Raw genomic sequence first — 17,012 nt, 5'->3', positions numbered from 1 at the left:
TTCAATTCCCAGCAACCACATGGTGGCTCACAACCATTTGAAATGGGATCTGATGCCCTCTTCTGGTGTGTTTGAAGACAGCTATGGTGTACTTGTGTAAAATAAATCTTTAAAAAGAAAACATAGTTCTGCCAGCTGAGCAACATGATCCTGGGCCACATCTATTGGAAAAAACAGCACTGATGTACTTAAATAATCCTGGTGATATTTTTGCTGTGTAAATCTCCCGTCTGTCCAAGTGGCTAGACTTGTAGTCTCCTGTCTCTGTTTAAATTGTTCAAAGTCTAATCAGGGGCTGGACCTAAAAGTTTTAAGGATGACTGTGTGTAAAATGCATAACTCTAAGATGTATATAATTCAGTAAAATCTTATATTCAAGATCAACTCTTATTTGGGTGTTAGCCCAACTGGCCATGTGCTTTATGTAGTAAAGAGCTTTTCCTTGAGCTCTATGTGTGCAGTGATTTTGTTTTTACCACTGAGTCATTGGCATATTGTTTCTATAGCAACACAAGTCCCTGATGGAGCAAATTCATGGCAGAGAGGGTAAATGGGTCTCTTGACAGACTACCCATTGCATCCTGTGATAGATCAGGGCCATAAATTCTTTTAAGTTCATCAGAAGGTGATTATAGCATCCTTTCTCTTGATTTCACATCGACCAACAGACGTCAGCAGAATTCAGTCCTGAAAGTTCAAGAGGCTTCTAATGACATTACAGTTCTCAGCTACTCAACGGTTGCCTTCTTAAACTGGCTCTTCATTCATGTTATCAGGGGAGCATCAGTATCCAGGAGTGTAGAATCTGGGGGACTGGGCATTTTTGCTGTGACTTGGGATGACAAAAACCAGGATTTGAGCTTGCTTTTTGATTACAGCATTCAATAGAACCAGGGACTTAGGAAAACAGTTTTGGGACAAGTCCAAGGCCAACCCAGTAACTACTTGAAGATTCCCAATCAGAAACCTTGAATTATTCCCATTGGCTCCTGAGCCTAGTGAGGTAGGGTCAATCTGTTGAAGCACCCTTTATGGTCCCAACCTACCAAAAACAATTCCAACACCTCGAGAGAGGTCTAGATAAGTACGGAAAGCGAGCCTGCCTTCTGTTTCCTACTGAGTTAAGATGCTCTAGAAAGCAAGGGTTCTAAGAGTGCAGGGGAGGTAGGCCGAAGTTTCTGCCGAGCTTCCTGTGGGTTTAAGGACTTACTGCACCACCGATTACTTCCTCTCCCACCCGTTCCTGGGCTCACAGCCTGGATTCTAATTCTGTCTTGTCATCAAGAACACTTTTGGCCTCCCATAGTAAAGCTATTACAGCGCCCCCGCCATCACACTGCGGGGAAACTAGCAATCTGACAGTTCAAGGGAGCCTCCCTGTCTCTGCAACCAACCGAGCGCGAACGGAAGTGACGTCAGGCCCGCGACCGTCTTTTCCGGCTCTTATCTGCACTGAAGAGTTGGGAGTTATCTGGCCTTTGTGAGTTCTGCGGTGCAAGGGCTGCCTGGAGGTTGAAGGGGAAGGTAAAGAACGAGAGTGCTGAGCTCTGCTCTCCATGCCACGGCGCTTCAGGGCGCGGCCAAGTCTGAGTCCTGTCCGGCTGTCAGTCACTGGGCTGGGAAAGTGCCCAGAGGGCGGGTCCTGGCGGGCTGCATCCAAGATGCGCCTGCTTTTCAAAAGCCGCCCAAGCAACTTCAGTGGGAAAAACTGTTTTATTTTTCTCCTCAGAAAGAAATGAATTTTTGCCGGAGTAGTTGGAGTGACCTTGCGATTTCAGCACCTCTGGTGAGCACTTAGTGAAAGGTGGCTTCTGGAAAATAATTTTCAAAAAATTAGAAACGAATGTCTGGGGTGAGAACTTAATTCATATTGTTAGACTGTATTTTATTTAGGGTGTGCGTGTTTTATTTTGACCATTAGCTTAAGCTACAAAGACATGTTTCTTAGTTACTTAGCATGTACGTCTTGAGAGAGTATAAACGTTGGTAGAACTCAAGTCCATTCATAAAAACCTAGCCGATAGGAGTTTACTGACAGCACACAGGAGGTGGCAAAAGGATTTCTTTGAGTTCTTGGCTAACCTGGTGTACAAAATGAGTTCCAGGCCAACCAGTGCTGAATGGTGAAATATTGTATTTTTTAAAAAAAAAAGTAAAAACCCAATAAACAATAATAGCAAGTTCCAGAATTCCTGGGCCTGTGTTTGTTTTCTCATCCCTTTTATCTCCCTGTGCTCGTGATCAAATTCAGGCCCTTGTACATGCTACACATATTTTTTTCTTAGGTTTTAGGCCTAGTCATCACTAAACTGCTTGGAGCTCACAGAAGAAATGTGGAAAGCTAGATGATTAAAAATCATTGGATTAACTATTAAGAAGATTGATAAATTAGGGTTCTCTCCCCAACAGTTCCCCCCATTTCTCTTTTTAAAAAAGTCTTAGATGTACTAGCATATTTGATGGTCCAGTGTCTGAGGTACTGTCACCTCTTTGCAGCAGTCTGTGTCTACTCTTTCCCCAGAAGATAAATATATTGTATGGTGACTTGTTTGCTAAGATGTGAACTGAAAATAAAGGGTGACATGGTGGCATATAGCAGTAATCTCAGGAGTTGGAGCAGTAGGAACATGATTTCTTTCTTTCTTTTTTTTATTATTATTATTTTTTTTTTTTTTGGTTCTTTTTTTTTCGGAGCTGGGGACCGAACCCAGGGCCTTGCGCTTCCTAGGTAAGCGCTCTACCACTGAGCTAAATCCCCAGCCCCCTTTTCTTTCTTTTTAAGATGTATTTATCTTCTATATGTGACTACCCTGTCACTGTCTTCAGACACACCAGAAGAGGGCATCCAATCCCATTACAGATGGTTGTGAGCCACCATGTGGTTGCTGGGAATTGAACTCAGGACCTCTGGAAGAGCATCCAGTGCTCTTAGCCACTGAGCCATCTCTCCAGCCCCAGGACATGATTTCTATGCCAGGATAGTTAACCTAGTTTCAGGCCAGTCCAGTCTGCATAGCTGTACCCGTATCTCTGGATAAATAAGGATAGAAAAGAACACTTGACAGTTACCTACTCGGTGATGCATCACTTAGATTAGGACATGTCTTGCTGAAAGCAAAATATTAGATTCAATCAAGAAAATTAAAGAATAAAGTTATTGGGGCAGGCAGCCAAGAGTGTTTGCCTGTTATGCACAGATCCCCTAGGTTCAGTTCCCAGTACCACATAAACTGAGTGCAGTAGCCCACATGACTCTGATCCCAGCTCTCAGCGGGAGGATTAGGAGTTCAAGGTCATCCTTGCCCACATAGTCAGTTGTAGGGCAGCCTGAACCCCATGTGATCTTGTCTTTAAAAAAGAAAAGAAGGAAATTAAGAACTGGCTGGGAGTATAGCTCTGTAACAGAACACTTAGCTACCATGCGTGAAGCCTCGTCTCAACTCCCAGCACCACAAATATAGGTAAATAAATAAACTGATGCATGTGATATCTGATCTATAAACAATTAAATTCCTCACATTGTTTAAAAAACCGCAATCTTCCGAGTGTTGGAGGCATGTGACCCGTTCAAGCTTTCTGTATTGTGCTGGGCTTGGTGGTGGATTCCTGCAATTCCAACAACTGAGAGAGGCAGGAGCATCACTGCGAGTCTGAGGCAGGGCGTCATGTAGTTCAGGCTAGGTGTAAGCTGAACATTGGTTTCGGTTGGCCTTGAACTTACACTCTTACCACCAGCTCCCAAGTTCTGGGTGGACAGGCCCAGCTTCCTTCCAGTAAACACGGGTGCCGACACTAAAACCTTCAGGAGATTATGTGGAAGGTGTTCGTAGATGTTACATACTTGGGTTATATTCAGATGGCGTCCATTTGTTTGTGGTCCTAATTTTGATGCTTCTAAAGGCTTTGCTTATTTGCGGTGCTGGGGTCCAGGTCCACGCACTTGAGTGTGCTAGGCAAGGGCTCTGCACCTAGCCAAAGCCCCGGTATTCTGTACTGCAGGTGTTTTTCCTTTTCAATAAAAAAGCAATTTGTATAGTCTGATAGTTTGACCTGTTCTTGTCCGACTTTTTTTTTTTTTTTTTAACTTACATCCATTAGTTACTTGCGGTGAAAATGTGTCCCTGCTCTCTTTCTTTCTTTCTTTTTTTAAATTTTAAATTTTTCTTGTTTTAGTAGTATATGCGCATGTTCATGCCTGAATGTCGGGGACATGTGAGCAGAGGAGAACTTTGTGGAGTTGGTTTTTTTCCTTCTTTATGTGTGTTCCGGTAACCCAACTCAGATATACTACGAGTGCTTTAAGCCAGTCTGGAAGCGTTTTCCCCTTTCTATTTATGGAGGTGTATTGTCAGAGGAAGCTCACGTTGTGTGCTCTAGGTCAGAGGACAAATGGACATTTCACTTTGACATGCATTCATTTTTTTCTCTTTCCCCTGGTCTCTCACTCACATAGCAATTTCTGAATCAGTCTTTTATAACTCTTTAAAACTTACTCTGGGGAAAATAAGAAACAGATTTTTAGATGCAACGGCAAGGTGTTTGTTTTGGAAAAGGGAAAGCACTTGGCCACTGCATGGTAAATAAGTGTACTCAGCTGTATTCTCAGAAGCAGTAGCTGCATGGGTGACCTGTAACCCCAGTGCTCGGGAACCGAGGTGGAAAATCACAAGCTGGAGGCCACCAGCATCACATAGTGAGAGTCTACGTTTGAATTTATATTGTTTTGGAGTGATATTTTATCGTGCTATTTAATTTTTGCTTTATGATCTTTTTTAAAAAAAGATTTTATGTATGTGAGTACACTGTCGCTCTCTTCAGACATGCCAGAAGAGGGCCTCAGATCCTATTATAGATGGTTGTGAGTCACCATGTTGTTGCTGGGCATTGAACTCAGGGCCTCTGGAAGAGCAGTCAGTGCTCTTAACCTCTGAGCCATCTCTCCAGACCTCTTGCTTTATCATCTTATTCTGGTGAATAGTTGTTTCTTTGTGTTTCTTCTTCCCCTTTTCTTCTCTGCTTCCTCCCTCTTTCCCTCTCACCCTCTTCCTCCTGTCCCTCTGACCCTCCTCCCCTCCCCCTCTCTCCCTCCTCTCCCTGCCCCATCTCTTCCTCTTCCCCCTACTGCTCTCTCCCTCTTGTTTCTTTCCCTAAGCAGCATTTTTGCTGTCTCTGAACTCAAATGAGTAAAATAAAGGTACTTTTTTTTTTTTTTTTTTGGTTCTTTTTTTCGGAGCTGGGGACCGAACCCAGGGCCTTGCGCTTCCTAGGTAAGCGCTCTACCACTGAGCTAAATCCCCAGCCCCAATAAAGGTACTTTTAAGCTTCAATTTTTAGTTTTTTATTATTGGGTCTTACAGTGTTGTGGTTCAGCCTTGGACACTGTCCTCCTACTTTAGACTTCCCAGCACTGTGACACGAGTGTCTGCCTTGAGTTAATGATTTCATCTTCGCTGTGTGATTTTTATTTTCTAGTGTGTAGATTGAACCCAGAGCCTTGTACATTCAAGGCAAATGTCCTACAGCTGAGCTCCAGGCCAACCAAGTTAATGATTTCAGAATGACCCCCACTGTTGTTGTAAAAATATGAAAAATAAAACATAAGGTTGTCTTTTATCCCCACAAGGTCTGACACCGCAGTGCCCCAAGATATCTACTGGACATCTTAATTCTCAGTCGGCAAAGCGTCTCACCTGCTCTGCTCCATCCCATATCACACTGCCGAAGGCCTCTCTCTGAGCCTGGCAGCAGTCTCCCTACCTACCTAGTTCCCAAGGCAGGTTTCCATGCCAGAAACACACATCCCAACTCTGGTGGCCCAGACCAGCCATAGCACACTTTCTTACACTTAAATATACACATGAAAGAACACACAACACAATAACCTTTGACCCAGTTGATAAGATATAATTGCCCACCTAAACATACAAAGCCCAATACACATCCATCCCTTAAGAACATTAATAACCTGTATATACTCAGAGCGGAATCTTAACGTCAGCCTCTATTGTTGTCCCTTGGCTCCTCTCCCTTTCCCTCCTGTCTCTTCCTCCTTTCCGTTCCAGTCTCCTCCTCTTCCTTCAAACTTTTCTCCTGCCCATCCTTCCTTCTCATCCAATGACAGGCCTCCTTCTATCCTGTACCTGCCTCACCTGTGACATCATCCCACACCCCACTCAAGAGCTTGAAGTACAGTGTACTGTAATAGAGTATGAGTGTTATTAGTTTTTACATTTTCATTTATGGTTTTTGAAATAGATTTTTACGTTAGTCCTAGATGGCTTGGAATTCCCTATGTCTCCCATGCTTTCTCTGCTCCTACCTCATGACTCCTGAGATTTTACATTTCTATATTTCTGTATTTAATGTAAATAATATAAAGTCTGTGGTAAACTCTTGTCATGTGTAAGAAAATAATAAAACCAAGTTCTATGTTTCAATCTAATTCATAATCTAAAAGTTATGTGACTTAATTTTCATGTGTCAGACTCATAGGTAGTACATTGCAGTGTACTCCTGTTCCTCGGGGCTATGGCTTCATAAGCAAAGCCCCCATGCACAAAATTGAATATCGCTATTAATTGTGTTCAAGTCAACAACTGGCATATAGTTTTTACTTATATTTTAGCTAATGTATTCCTTTAAGTACCTGTTTCCTTTTATTTATTACTATTGTGGTGTGTGTGTGTGTGTGTGTGTGTGTGTGTGTGTGTGTGTGTGTTCAGAGGACAACTTGGTAGAGTTGTTTTTCTCCTTCCTTCTTGATGTGGGTTCCCGGGATTGAACTCAGGTCTCAGGCTTGCATGGCGCGCACTGCTCACCGAGCCTCTCACCAGCCCCTCGGGCCTGTTACCCGTGGGTTAGCTGTTGCGTGCCTCAGTCTTTCAGCACGGACGCAGTGTGCCTTTCCAGGCTGCCTCTGAAGTACCTCAGCAACTTTGTCATCACTCACAGTCCATTCGGACAGCACCTTCACGGTTCACACTTTCCTCTAGGATCACGAGTGTGACTTTGATAGTGTATTCCATGTTTTTTTTCCGGCACACGTATTGTGTGTGTGGGCTTGCTCATGCACATGTGTACGTGTAGAACTACCATGGCATTTATGGAAATCAATTTTCCGTTAGAGACCTCTGGGTCTCCAGACATAGAACTCGGTTTCTCAGGCTTGGTGGCAAGTACCTTTACCCACTGAACCGTCTCACTGGCCCTGACACACTTTTTAACAATTTAATCTATTTTAATTTATTCATTTTTCATCTCACTCGCTGCCCTCCCTTCTGTCTCCCTCAATCCTCTCCATCCCCCACTTCCCTTCTCCTCTGAGCGGGTGGTGGCCCTCCTGGCACATCAAGTCTCTGTGAGACTAGATGAGTCCTCTCCCACTGAGGCCAGGCAAGGCATCCTAGCTAGAAGAGCATATCCTACATATAAGCAACAGCTTTTGGAATGACCCCTGTTTAGTTGTTCAGGACCAATATGAGGACCAAGCTGCACATCTGCTACGTGTGTGCCTCGAGGCCTAGCTCCAGCCTGTGTATGCTCTTTGGTTCGTAGTTCAGTCTCTGGGAACCCCAAGGGTCCAGGTCAGTTGACTCTGTGGGTCTCACTCACTCACCCTTCTTTATTTTTTAATTATGCTTACGGGCTGGGTTGAGATGGGGGGCAATTTGAAATAGTTGGTTCTCTCCTTCCACCCTGAGGGGCTCTTGAGTTTGAACAGCACTCACAAGGCTTTATCTACTGAGAACTCCTTTATCTACCGAGCCATCTTGCTAGTCCTACTGTTTTGTTTCTGGTGGGAACAAATCCTTTATTTTAAGTTTTTTTTTTTCTTCTTCTTTTTTCTTTTTTACGGAGCTGGGGACCGAACCCAGGGCCTTGTGCTTGCTAGGCAAGCACTCTACCACTGAGCTAAATCCCCAACCCCCCTTTATTTTAAGTTTTACTGACAAATTGAAGCCCATGGATAGCCTCGTTAGTGCCCTTTGATGATCCTTCACCGTGAAGGGTTTATCAGTGTTCCCCAGGCCTCGTTGAGTATCTGTCCCAGTCGCTTTTGTTGCCTTACTCTTCCGATAGAAGAAATTGCCCTTCTCAGCTTTGGGCCATACATCAAGCCAGCAGATGACATCCCACCTACTGTTCTGCCTGAGAACAGATTATCACAAATGCCGACTCCATACCCAGCTGCCCATAATCTTCCAGGTCACGAGTATCCATTGTAGCAGGATAAAGATGCCTCCAGTGGTACAAGTAAGACACGGTGGCTGCTGATGAGGTTAAAGCTTAGGCCTTTTGCCGGGGCGGTCCCCTATATAGCTTATTTGACTTAACCCAACTACAACCAAATGGCTAGCTCTGTCCCTCTGTGCTCTGTTGTGGTCATTTTCTGTTCCCCTCCATGTCCATTCTCAATGACTGCTTTCTTTTCTCTTGGACATTCTGTCTGCCGGAAGTTCCACTCCCTATTTCCTACCCAGCTTCTGGCCCTCAGATCTTCCTCTTAACCAGTCAGCAGCAAGATGACCTCTGACACATTTCCAGATTGCCTTTAGGCAGGAGTGGAAGGACAAGTATTTACAAAGTAGAAAACAGGGTTATGGGCCTTGGAAATGACAGTACCAAAGTTCTGCCAGCACTCAGCTCTCTGACAGTACAGAATTCACAACCGAAAATACAGAGACACACAATGTGAAGAAAGCTTCCTCCAACAGCCCGTGAAGTGGGTTGGATACTAAGTACAAGCCAGTGTCGGCTCAGATCCGGGCCCTCTGATGAATCATAACTGTGGGACGATGTGGGACGATGTAGTCCCCGTTCCCAGGTGGATCACTTAGACTCTGCTTAGGTTTTACAAGGAGCTCCATGGGTTTGATGTGTGAATAGCAATGTGAGTTTGTGTGCTGTGGGTGGATACTGCTGCACCATGAAAACGTGGTGCAGCTCAGTATGCTGCCGCCGCCGCCGCCGCCGCCGCCTCGTTTCATACCTTCATCTTAATTTCCTTAGTAAAGGACAAGGGCAGGCGCTAGCACACTTGTTTAGACTTTATGTTGTTGGCAGCATTAAATGCCGTGGTCAACTGGCTGTCTCGTTATCCCTTGTGTTGGAAACTACTGAGCGTTTGCTAAGCGTGTTCTCCTTTGTTGACTCTAATGTCATATTCAGTTTTGTTTTGAGACAGGATTCAGGCTGGCTTTGAACTCCCTGTGTAGCTGAGGATGACCTTGTACTCACGGACTTCCTATCCCCACCTCCTGAGTGCTGGGATTCCAGGTCTGCATCACCCGGATGGATCTTACTCAGATTACCACTTTCTGTGAGTGCCCGTCCCCTTTCTAACGGCATCCTGGGCTTCAGCTGGGGCCCCAGGCAGTGGCACATCTGTTTCTTTTTGCTTATCTCCCCACGTTTTCAGTACTGAAACCACTCCTGGTGTACAGTGTTCACGCCAGTCCCCTCTCACGTGGTACCTCCCTCCACCATCAGCTCGCTGAGTAATATAGGCAGTATAATGGGCCCCCTTATCTCCAGGAGAGACTTTTCAAAGAAATGTGTTTTAACATCATTTGATCATTTGTGTACTTTGTGTATATATGCACGTGTAGTTTTGTGTGTTTAGATACACATGTGGCACTCAGAGGTCAACATCTGTGTCTCCTGCCTATCTTAATTCTTGAGTTAAGGTTTCTCATTGAAACTGTAGCTCACCATCTTGGCTAGACCAGCTGGCCAGCACGGCTCTGACTCCACACTCCTTCCAGCGCTGGGGTTACAGTCATGTGCTAAGTTATTAGATTCTATGTGGGTGCTAGGAATCCACACCCAATGTCTTCATGCTTACACAGCAAGTATTTTGCCCTGAAGCCATTTGTTCAGGTCCTATGGGAGGTTCTTTCTAAGGATGTCAGTAGATGCCTCAAACTGTAGAGAGTATAGAACTCTGCATACCATCTCTCCACCAAACTTATGTATCTGTGATTTACAAATTCAGTACAGTAAGAGATGACCAGAAATAACTGAGATATTGAACACTTTGAACAATATACTGTAAGTTAAGTGGATATGGTTTCTCTCAATGTTTTATTGTCCCATAGTCACCTAATTTCTTCTGTTCAGACTGATTGATCATGAATAGCATACTGGGATATAAATATGAGAGCAATTAGTGTGTTGAGTTGTGTGTTAATAGGATGTGCCACAAACACAAAGCCTTTAGTATTGACACTCATTCAGCATGTTTTGTCAAAATCATATCATAGTTGCCAGCCAACACCTTATCATTACCCTTTGCAATTGCTTAGTGGTATCATAAAATGCCCGTGATGGCTGGTTTCTTCTTCCCTTTAGAGTTTCATACATTGTATATTTATCATATCCACTTCCTCTCACACCTTCTCTCGGATCTCTTCCCTCCTCCCTTCCTGCACAGCTTTTATGCTTTTGCCTCCTTCTCCTCCGTTTCTCCCTCCTCTCGTCATACAATTTGTGCTGCCCAGATCGTGCAGCCGCTGAACTGTGGACAACTGATTCTCCTCCTATAAGCTGAGGACCAGCTGTTCCTCTGCCAGGCGTCAGACTCTGTCTCCTTTCCCCTCTGTGTGGGATTTGTCTAGTTTGAGCTTGCAGAGGTCCTGGTCATGTTATCACCACCTCTGTGAGTTCGTTTGCTCATATACCCCAGTCCGTCTGGGAAACACATTCATGGAGGTCATTTGTAGCTTCCAGCTCTTTCTACTCCCTCTTCCATGATGATTCCTGAGCCTTGAGAGGAAAGGTGTGATAGAGATGTCTCATGGGTTGAGCAGTCTGACCAGTTGTGGGTCTTTGTTGATTGCCATGTACCGCAGGAAGCTTCTCTGATGAAGAGTTAAGAGATGTACTAATCTATTGGTGTAGTGATACGTTATTAGGCATTTTCTTTTTTAATACTATGTCTATTTAGCAGAACAACAGTGGTAGGTTCCCCTAGGGTCTCAATCCTACCTAGCCTCAGTTTCTTGGTTCTGATAGCACTAGGTATGGGTTCACAGTTTCTTGGAATGGGTTCAATCTTGTGCAGAGAGCCTTAACTCCAATCAGAAAGTATTCCCATAGCATTTGTGCCACTTCTGCATCAGTGGGGACATCTTTCCAGACTGTTCGTTATTGTAGCTTGCAGAGTTCATAGCTGGATAAGATTGGTGATTCCTTTTCTCCCTTAGCGTGCATAACATTCAGCACTATAAAAGCTAGGCAGTAGTGTGAGGCTTCCAGGTTAATACCAGTTTGATTTCTTCATGTTCTGGGACTAAAGTATGTGGTGTCTGCAGCAATAGGGTCGTATCCTCACGTTGTGGGTAAGCAAGAGCCATGGTCTGTAATGTTTGGACGTCTGTGCAGCACGACTGACCAACAAACCCAGAAAAGGTAATTCGTTCCTGGCACTGAACTTTTTATGTGTTATCCTGTGGTAGCCAGTAGAGGTATCGTTGTGTGGTTATAGGGTAACTCTATTTAAGTCCTCTTTATGTAAGTCTGTATTTTAGGAAGGTAGGTTTCCATATAATATTTTCAAAAGCCTTTTAAAATTGAGCCCATTCCAAGAAACTGTGAACCCATACCCAGTGTTTTCAAAAGCCATGTCTTTCCTGTATTCCTGCTTTTATTCTGCCCTCCTGTCCCTTCTTTTTTTTTTTTTTTTTTTTTTTTTTTTTTTTTTGGTTCTTTTTTTCAGAGCTGGGGACCGAACCCAGGGCCTTGCGCTTCCTAGGCAAGCGCTCTACCACTGAGCTAAATCCCCAACCCCCTGTCCCTTCTTCATTTAACCCATCCTATTGGATTATTTATTTTTCTCCTCTGTGATGTGATAGTTAGCTTTTTTTTTAAGAGTTCTCTATTTATTATATATAAGTACACTGTAGCTGTCTTCAGACACACCAGAAGAGGGCATCAGATCCCATTACAGATGGTTGTGAGCCACCATGTGGTTGCTGGGATTTGAACTCAGGACCCTTGGAAGAGCAGCTTGTGCTCTTAACCACTGAGCCATCTCTCCAGCCCAATAGTTAGCTTTTAATTGTCAACTTGTCAATATAGAATTACCTGGAAAGAGTCTCAGTAAGGAACTGTGTCAATCAGGTTTGCCTGTGAGCATGTCAGTGGGGGCATTGTCTTGAGTGTTAATTTCAATAGGAAGGCCCACCCTGTTGAGGGTGCCACCATTTCCTGGTTTTGGACTCTGAAACATATAGGACAAGAGAAAGCAAGCTGAGTAGAGGGAGCAAGCCAGCAAGGACCCATTCCTTTCCCTGCTCTCAGTTGTCAGTGATGTAAGTAACTGCTTGAAGTCCTGCCCCTCAGTGACAGACTGTAGTTTCTAGTAGTAAGCCAATAAACCCATCAGCCTCTTAAGTTGCTTTCAGTAAGATTGCTTAGTTCATGGTTGGGTGGTGGTGGCAACCCTTTAATCCCAGCACTTGGGAAGCTGAACCAGGCGGATCTCTGAGTTCAAAGCCAGCCTAGTCTACAGTGCAAGTTTCAGGACAACCAGGGCTACACAGAGAAACCAAACCAAACAATACAAACAACCAAGATTGTTTAGTTCAGTGGGCAAACCCACTTATGTTCTAAGTCTTATAACCTGAATTTGATCCCTGGAATCCATAGTGGAAGGAGAGAACACGTTCTTGAAAGTTGTCATCTGATCTTAACATGTACATGCCTACACATACACACAAAATAATAAATATTTTTAAAAGTCTTTAGTGTGTATTGAATGAATAGTAGGCTTTTGCCCACCCTCGGGGGGTGGGGGGAGCCATTCCAGCTGCATCCTGCTGTCTATATATTTCTTATACAAAACAGACAAGGAAATCCCAAAATTATGTTTCAGTAGCCATCATTCTCAGCATTTAACTTTGGCCAAATAGCCACAGGTACATAATTCCAACACTGCAGAAGCTGAGAGCAGGGTAGGAGGTTCAGGGCTACTCTGGACTCTCAAGATCCTGTTTTGAAAACATTACTTTGCATGAGAGGTGTCTGGTCTTGGGTATGAATAGCAAATGGAGTGTCTGGTTGAAATGGGTTCCAAACCCTTGCCGTAGTCTAATGGCACTCTTCATGTTGTAGGGGTTTGGCTTTATCTTTTTGTTGAGTTTTCGAGGTTGGTTTTAACCTCACTGTGTGGCCAGGAGTGACCTTGAACTGATCCTCTTGCCACCCTCCTCAGGGGAGGATGACCGATGTGCTTTGTCACATGTCACACTCTCCAGTTAGATTTATAATCCAGTGGGAGCTAAGTCAGACTGGTGTCAGGTGACAAGTGCTAGCTGTCACCCAGTTGCTGTTTAAGATATTGAGCTGTGCTGGAACCATGGCTCAGCAGTTAGAAGTACTTACTGCTCTTCCAGAGGATCCAAGCTCAGTTCCCAGCATTCAAGTCAGGCCAGCAGTAATTCTAACTCAGGATATCTAATACCCTCTGACACATGCACTTGGACACCTGTGGTGAGTGCACATGTGTACACACACACACACACACACACACACACACACACACACACACACGAATTACCAGGAATAAAGGTGCACATTTATAATCCCAGCACCTGGGATGATCAAAAAGGAGGAGGGCCAGTAAGAGGGCTCAGCCGGTAAAGGTGCTTGCTGCTAAGTATGGTGTCCTGAGGCCAATCCTGGGGGCCCACATGGGAGGAGAGAACCACCTCCAGATTGCTCTTTGATTTCTCCGTGTGTGCCTTTGCGCACACTCACACATACATATAGTAATAATGAAACCTTTAAAAGGTACCGAGATGCTCAGTGGGTAAAGCGATTGCTGTGCAAACTTGGTCAGAATTCAGTCTCTGGAACCCACAGTTGAAAGAAACAGCCTTCCAGAGTTGTTGGCTTACTTTCTCCTGTATACCATGGCACATATACACTCGTGCACACAGGCTATAATGACTAATAATGAAATATAGATACGTAAAGGACTAGAGAGAAGACTCAGCTGAAGTGTGCTTTCAAGTCTAACGGCTAGTGTTCAGTCACAGTGAGAGGACTAAGCCTATTTCTGGAAGTTGCCTTCAATCTCGCATGTGTTTTGTCGTATACCTGCTCCTACACCACATCCATCATCATCACCACCACCATCACACTCTTAGACCAGAACCACTAAATTCATGGTTTTGGGGTGCTACAGAGATGGCTCAGCAGTTAATTACTAATGTTCAAAATGTGTGCCCAACCTGAAATATAATGTATATAGCAAATATTTCAAGGCAAGTCCATAATTACAGGAGACGATATTAATTTATTCCTCCCAGCTGTATTCTTAAGTAGGAGATAAGTTAGATTAAATACCTTGGGAACAGAGAGCTCAAGGCATGAGAGTAAAAATGTTTATTAGACCAGATACAAAGTTTTTATGAAGTGAGTATGTTATGGGGCTGTAGAGATGGCTCAGCTGCTTGACAGCCTGAGGGTGGTCCTATAACACACACAATGATGGAAGGTGAGAACCACTCCAGAGATTGTCCTCGGACCTATACACGTACATGCACACACACAAACACATGCACACAAACACACATATACATATAAACACACATGCATACACATATATACACATAAACAAATACACATGCACACATTCACATAAACACACATCTACACACACACACACACACACGCGCGCGCACACATATACACAAAGACATACATTCACCATACATGCACACAACACACAAACACACATACACACACGCACACACACAAACACATGCACACACAAACACATATACACACACATGCACACACACAAACACATGCACACACAAACACACACACATGCACACACACAAACACATGCACACACAAACACACATATACACACACATGCACACACACAAACACATGCACACACAAATACATATACACACACATGCACACACACAAACACATGCGCACACAAACACATATACACACACATGCACACACACAAACACATGCACAAACACACATATACACACATGCACACACACATATATATACACATAAACACACATGTTCACATAAACATACATATATACCCACATACACACCCACATGCACACACATATACACAAACATACATTCACACACATGCACACATACACACATATACATATAAACATACACAATACACATGCACACCCATACACACACATATAAACTAATGATATAATACACTCTCAGGGAATTGCTGCTGCCAAGAGAGAATGGGGACCTCCTGTAGCTGCTAAAAAGTTTTCTGACTTGTCTCCTGGGTCATTTGTAGGGTCATTGACATAAGAGGTGATAATTCAGTATCCTGTTAGGTAGCAAGCTTTATAATGCTAAGATTGGTGTAATCAAGATATAGTGAATAAGGAAAGAATCCGTTTTCTTTCTTTTTTTAAAAAAGATGTATTTTATGTATATAAGAACACTATAGCTGTCTTCAGACACCAGAAGAGGGCATCAGATCTCATTACAGATGGTTGTGAGCCACCATGTGGTTGCTGGGAATTGAATTCAGGACCTCTGGAAGAGCAGTCAGTGCTCTTAACTGCTGAGCCATCTCTCCAGCCCTGAAAAGAATCATTTTTTAATAAAAAGGGGAAAGAGATTGACTGTTTGGCATGAGATGCCAGGGCTTACTGGAGTTAAGCTCCCACTGGAGCAATAGAGTGTGGGATCCTGCTGTCCGTTTTTGGCTTTTTTGCCTCCACAGTCAACATTTGAAAAAAATGAGCCACGTGCCCCATATCCATATATAGATCATTAAATATGGTAGATAAAATACATGCTTGTCTGGGGGCCAGGCATCGTGGTACATAGCTGTAATCCAAGCACTCGGCAGACTGAGGCAGGAAGAGAGCAAGGGGCTTTCTGAGGAGATAAGTGTTTAGTCTTGCTTAGGCATGTGTTGGAACCATGCGGTTGTCAAAGACGTGTGTGTGTGAGCTGAGGAGTTGGCTTACGGGGTCTGAGCATGCACTATACAAGCACGAGAAACAGTTCAAGGCCCCAATACCCATGGCATGGTCATTTGTGTACCTGCAACCCCACCAGTATCACAGGCAGATAAAGGATAGCCAGGGCTTGCTGGCTGCCAGCCTAGCTCCATGTTTACTGAGCGCCTGTCTCGGTGGAATATGGTGGAGAGACAGAGCAGGACGTCCAGTGTCTGTTAGCCTTTATGCCCACACTTCCTGGCTTCCCACAGAAAAAGTTTGTGTTTGAGCTTTAGTTATATCTTAGAGCCAGTGTTTTAGTCTGATGTGTGGGATGAGGTGTATGTAAGGTTTCTGAGTGAATCCATTGTATAGCTACTGAACTCCGTAACTTTAGGCTCCAGTTAGGGTTCAGTTAATAAATACTTGTCTTTAAATTTTAACAGAAATCTTTTTTTATGTTTTTGGTTGTAAGCCTAGGATTTAATAGCTAAGCCATCTCTCTGGTCCCCAGAGTTATTTTCTAAATATATGATGTTTAATGATGAAAGAATCAAAAGGGGTTGGGGACATAACTCAGTTGTAGAGTGCTTGCCTAGCATGCACAAGGCACTGGGTTTGACCAGTATTACCACACACGCTGGGCATGATGCTCACATCTGTGTTAATTCCAGCACTTGGGAGATAAAGGCCAGAGGATTAGACGTTCAAGGCCAATCTTGGCTACACAGTGAGTTCGAGGCCAGTGCAGGACACGATACTGTGGTTTGTTTTGTTTTGTTTATTTACAGTACTCTAAAGGTGGAGACAGGTGGATCCCTGGTCTACAGAGCAAGTTCCATGGTAGCCAGGGCAGCATAAAAACTCTGACCTTGAGGGAAAAAAAGGAGCAAGAAAAAGAAAAAAGATGTGAAAAGTAAATGAAAGCAAACTTGGGTGTGGAGTTTAAACACTGAGAGGTAGAGCAGGAGCACCACGGCAAGTGCCAGCCACCCTGGGATCTGAGGGACCGAGTGGGAGGATTGCTGTGAGGGTGAGGCCAGCCACAGC

At 44.0% G+C, this 17,012-nt stretch overlaps 1 protein-coding gene across 18 annotated transcripts in view; it reads left to right on the top strand.

Annotated features, from left to right (window-relative positions):
• The first annotated feature begins 1,398 nt into the window (after positions 1–1,398).
• Zfp426 (zinc finger protein 426) overlaps positions 1,399–17,012 on the top strand; it is a 32,287-nt gene continuing 16,673 nt past the window's right edge. For 2 of the 18 annotated variants that reach the window (XM_063266170.1, XM_063266164.1), the window contains exons 1-3: positions 1,399–1,480; positions 1,730–1,786; positions 9,169–9,319. In XM_063266170.1, coding sequence (XP_063122240.1) covers positions 9,292–9,319 — 28 coding nt within the window. In that variant the 5' untranslated portion in view covers positions 1,399–1,480; positions 1,730–1,786; positions 9,169–9,291. Of the gene's footprint in view, positions 1,787–9,168; positions 9,320–11,312; positions 11,410–17,012 lie in introns of all 18 variants that reach the window. The other 16 variants (XM_063266168.1, XM_039082171.2, XM_039082172.2 and 13 more) reach the window with 14 other exon arrangements.

This window comes from Rattus norvegicus, chromosome 8, assembly GCF_036323735.1.
Source record: "Rattus norvegicus strain BN/NHsdMcwi chromosome 8, GRCr8, whole genome shotgun sequence".
Lineage (NCBI taxonomy): Eukaryota > Metazoa > Chordata > Mammalia > Rodentia > Muridae > Rattus > Rattus norvegicus.
Note: the sequence above shows the minus strand (reverse complement) of the source record. Positions and strands in the feature narration are given on the sequence as shown.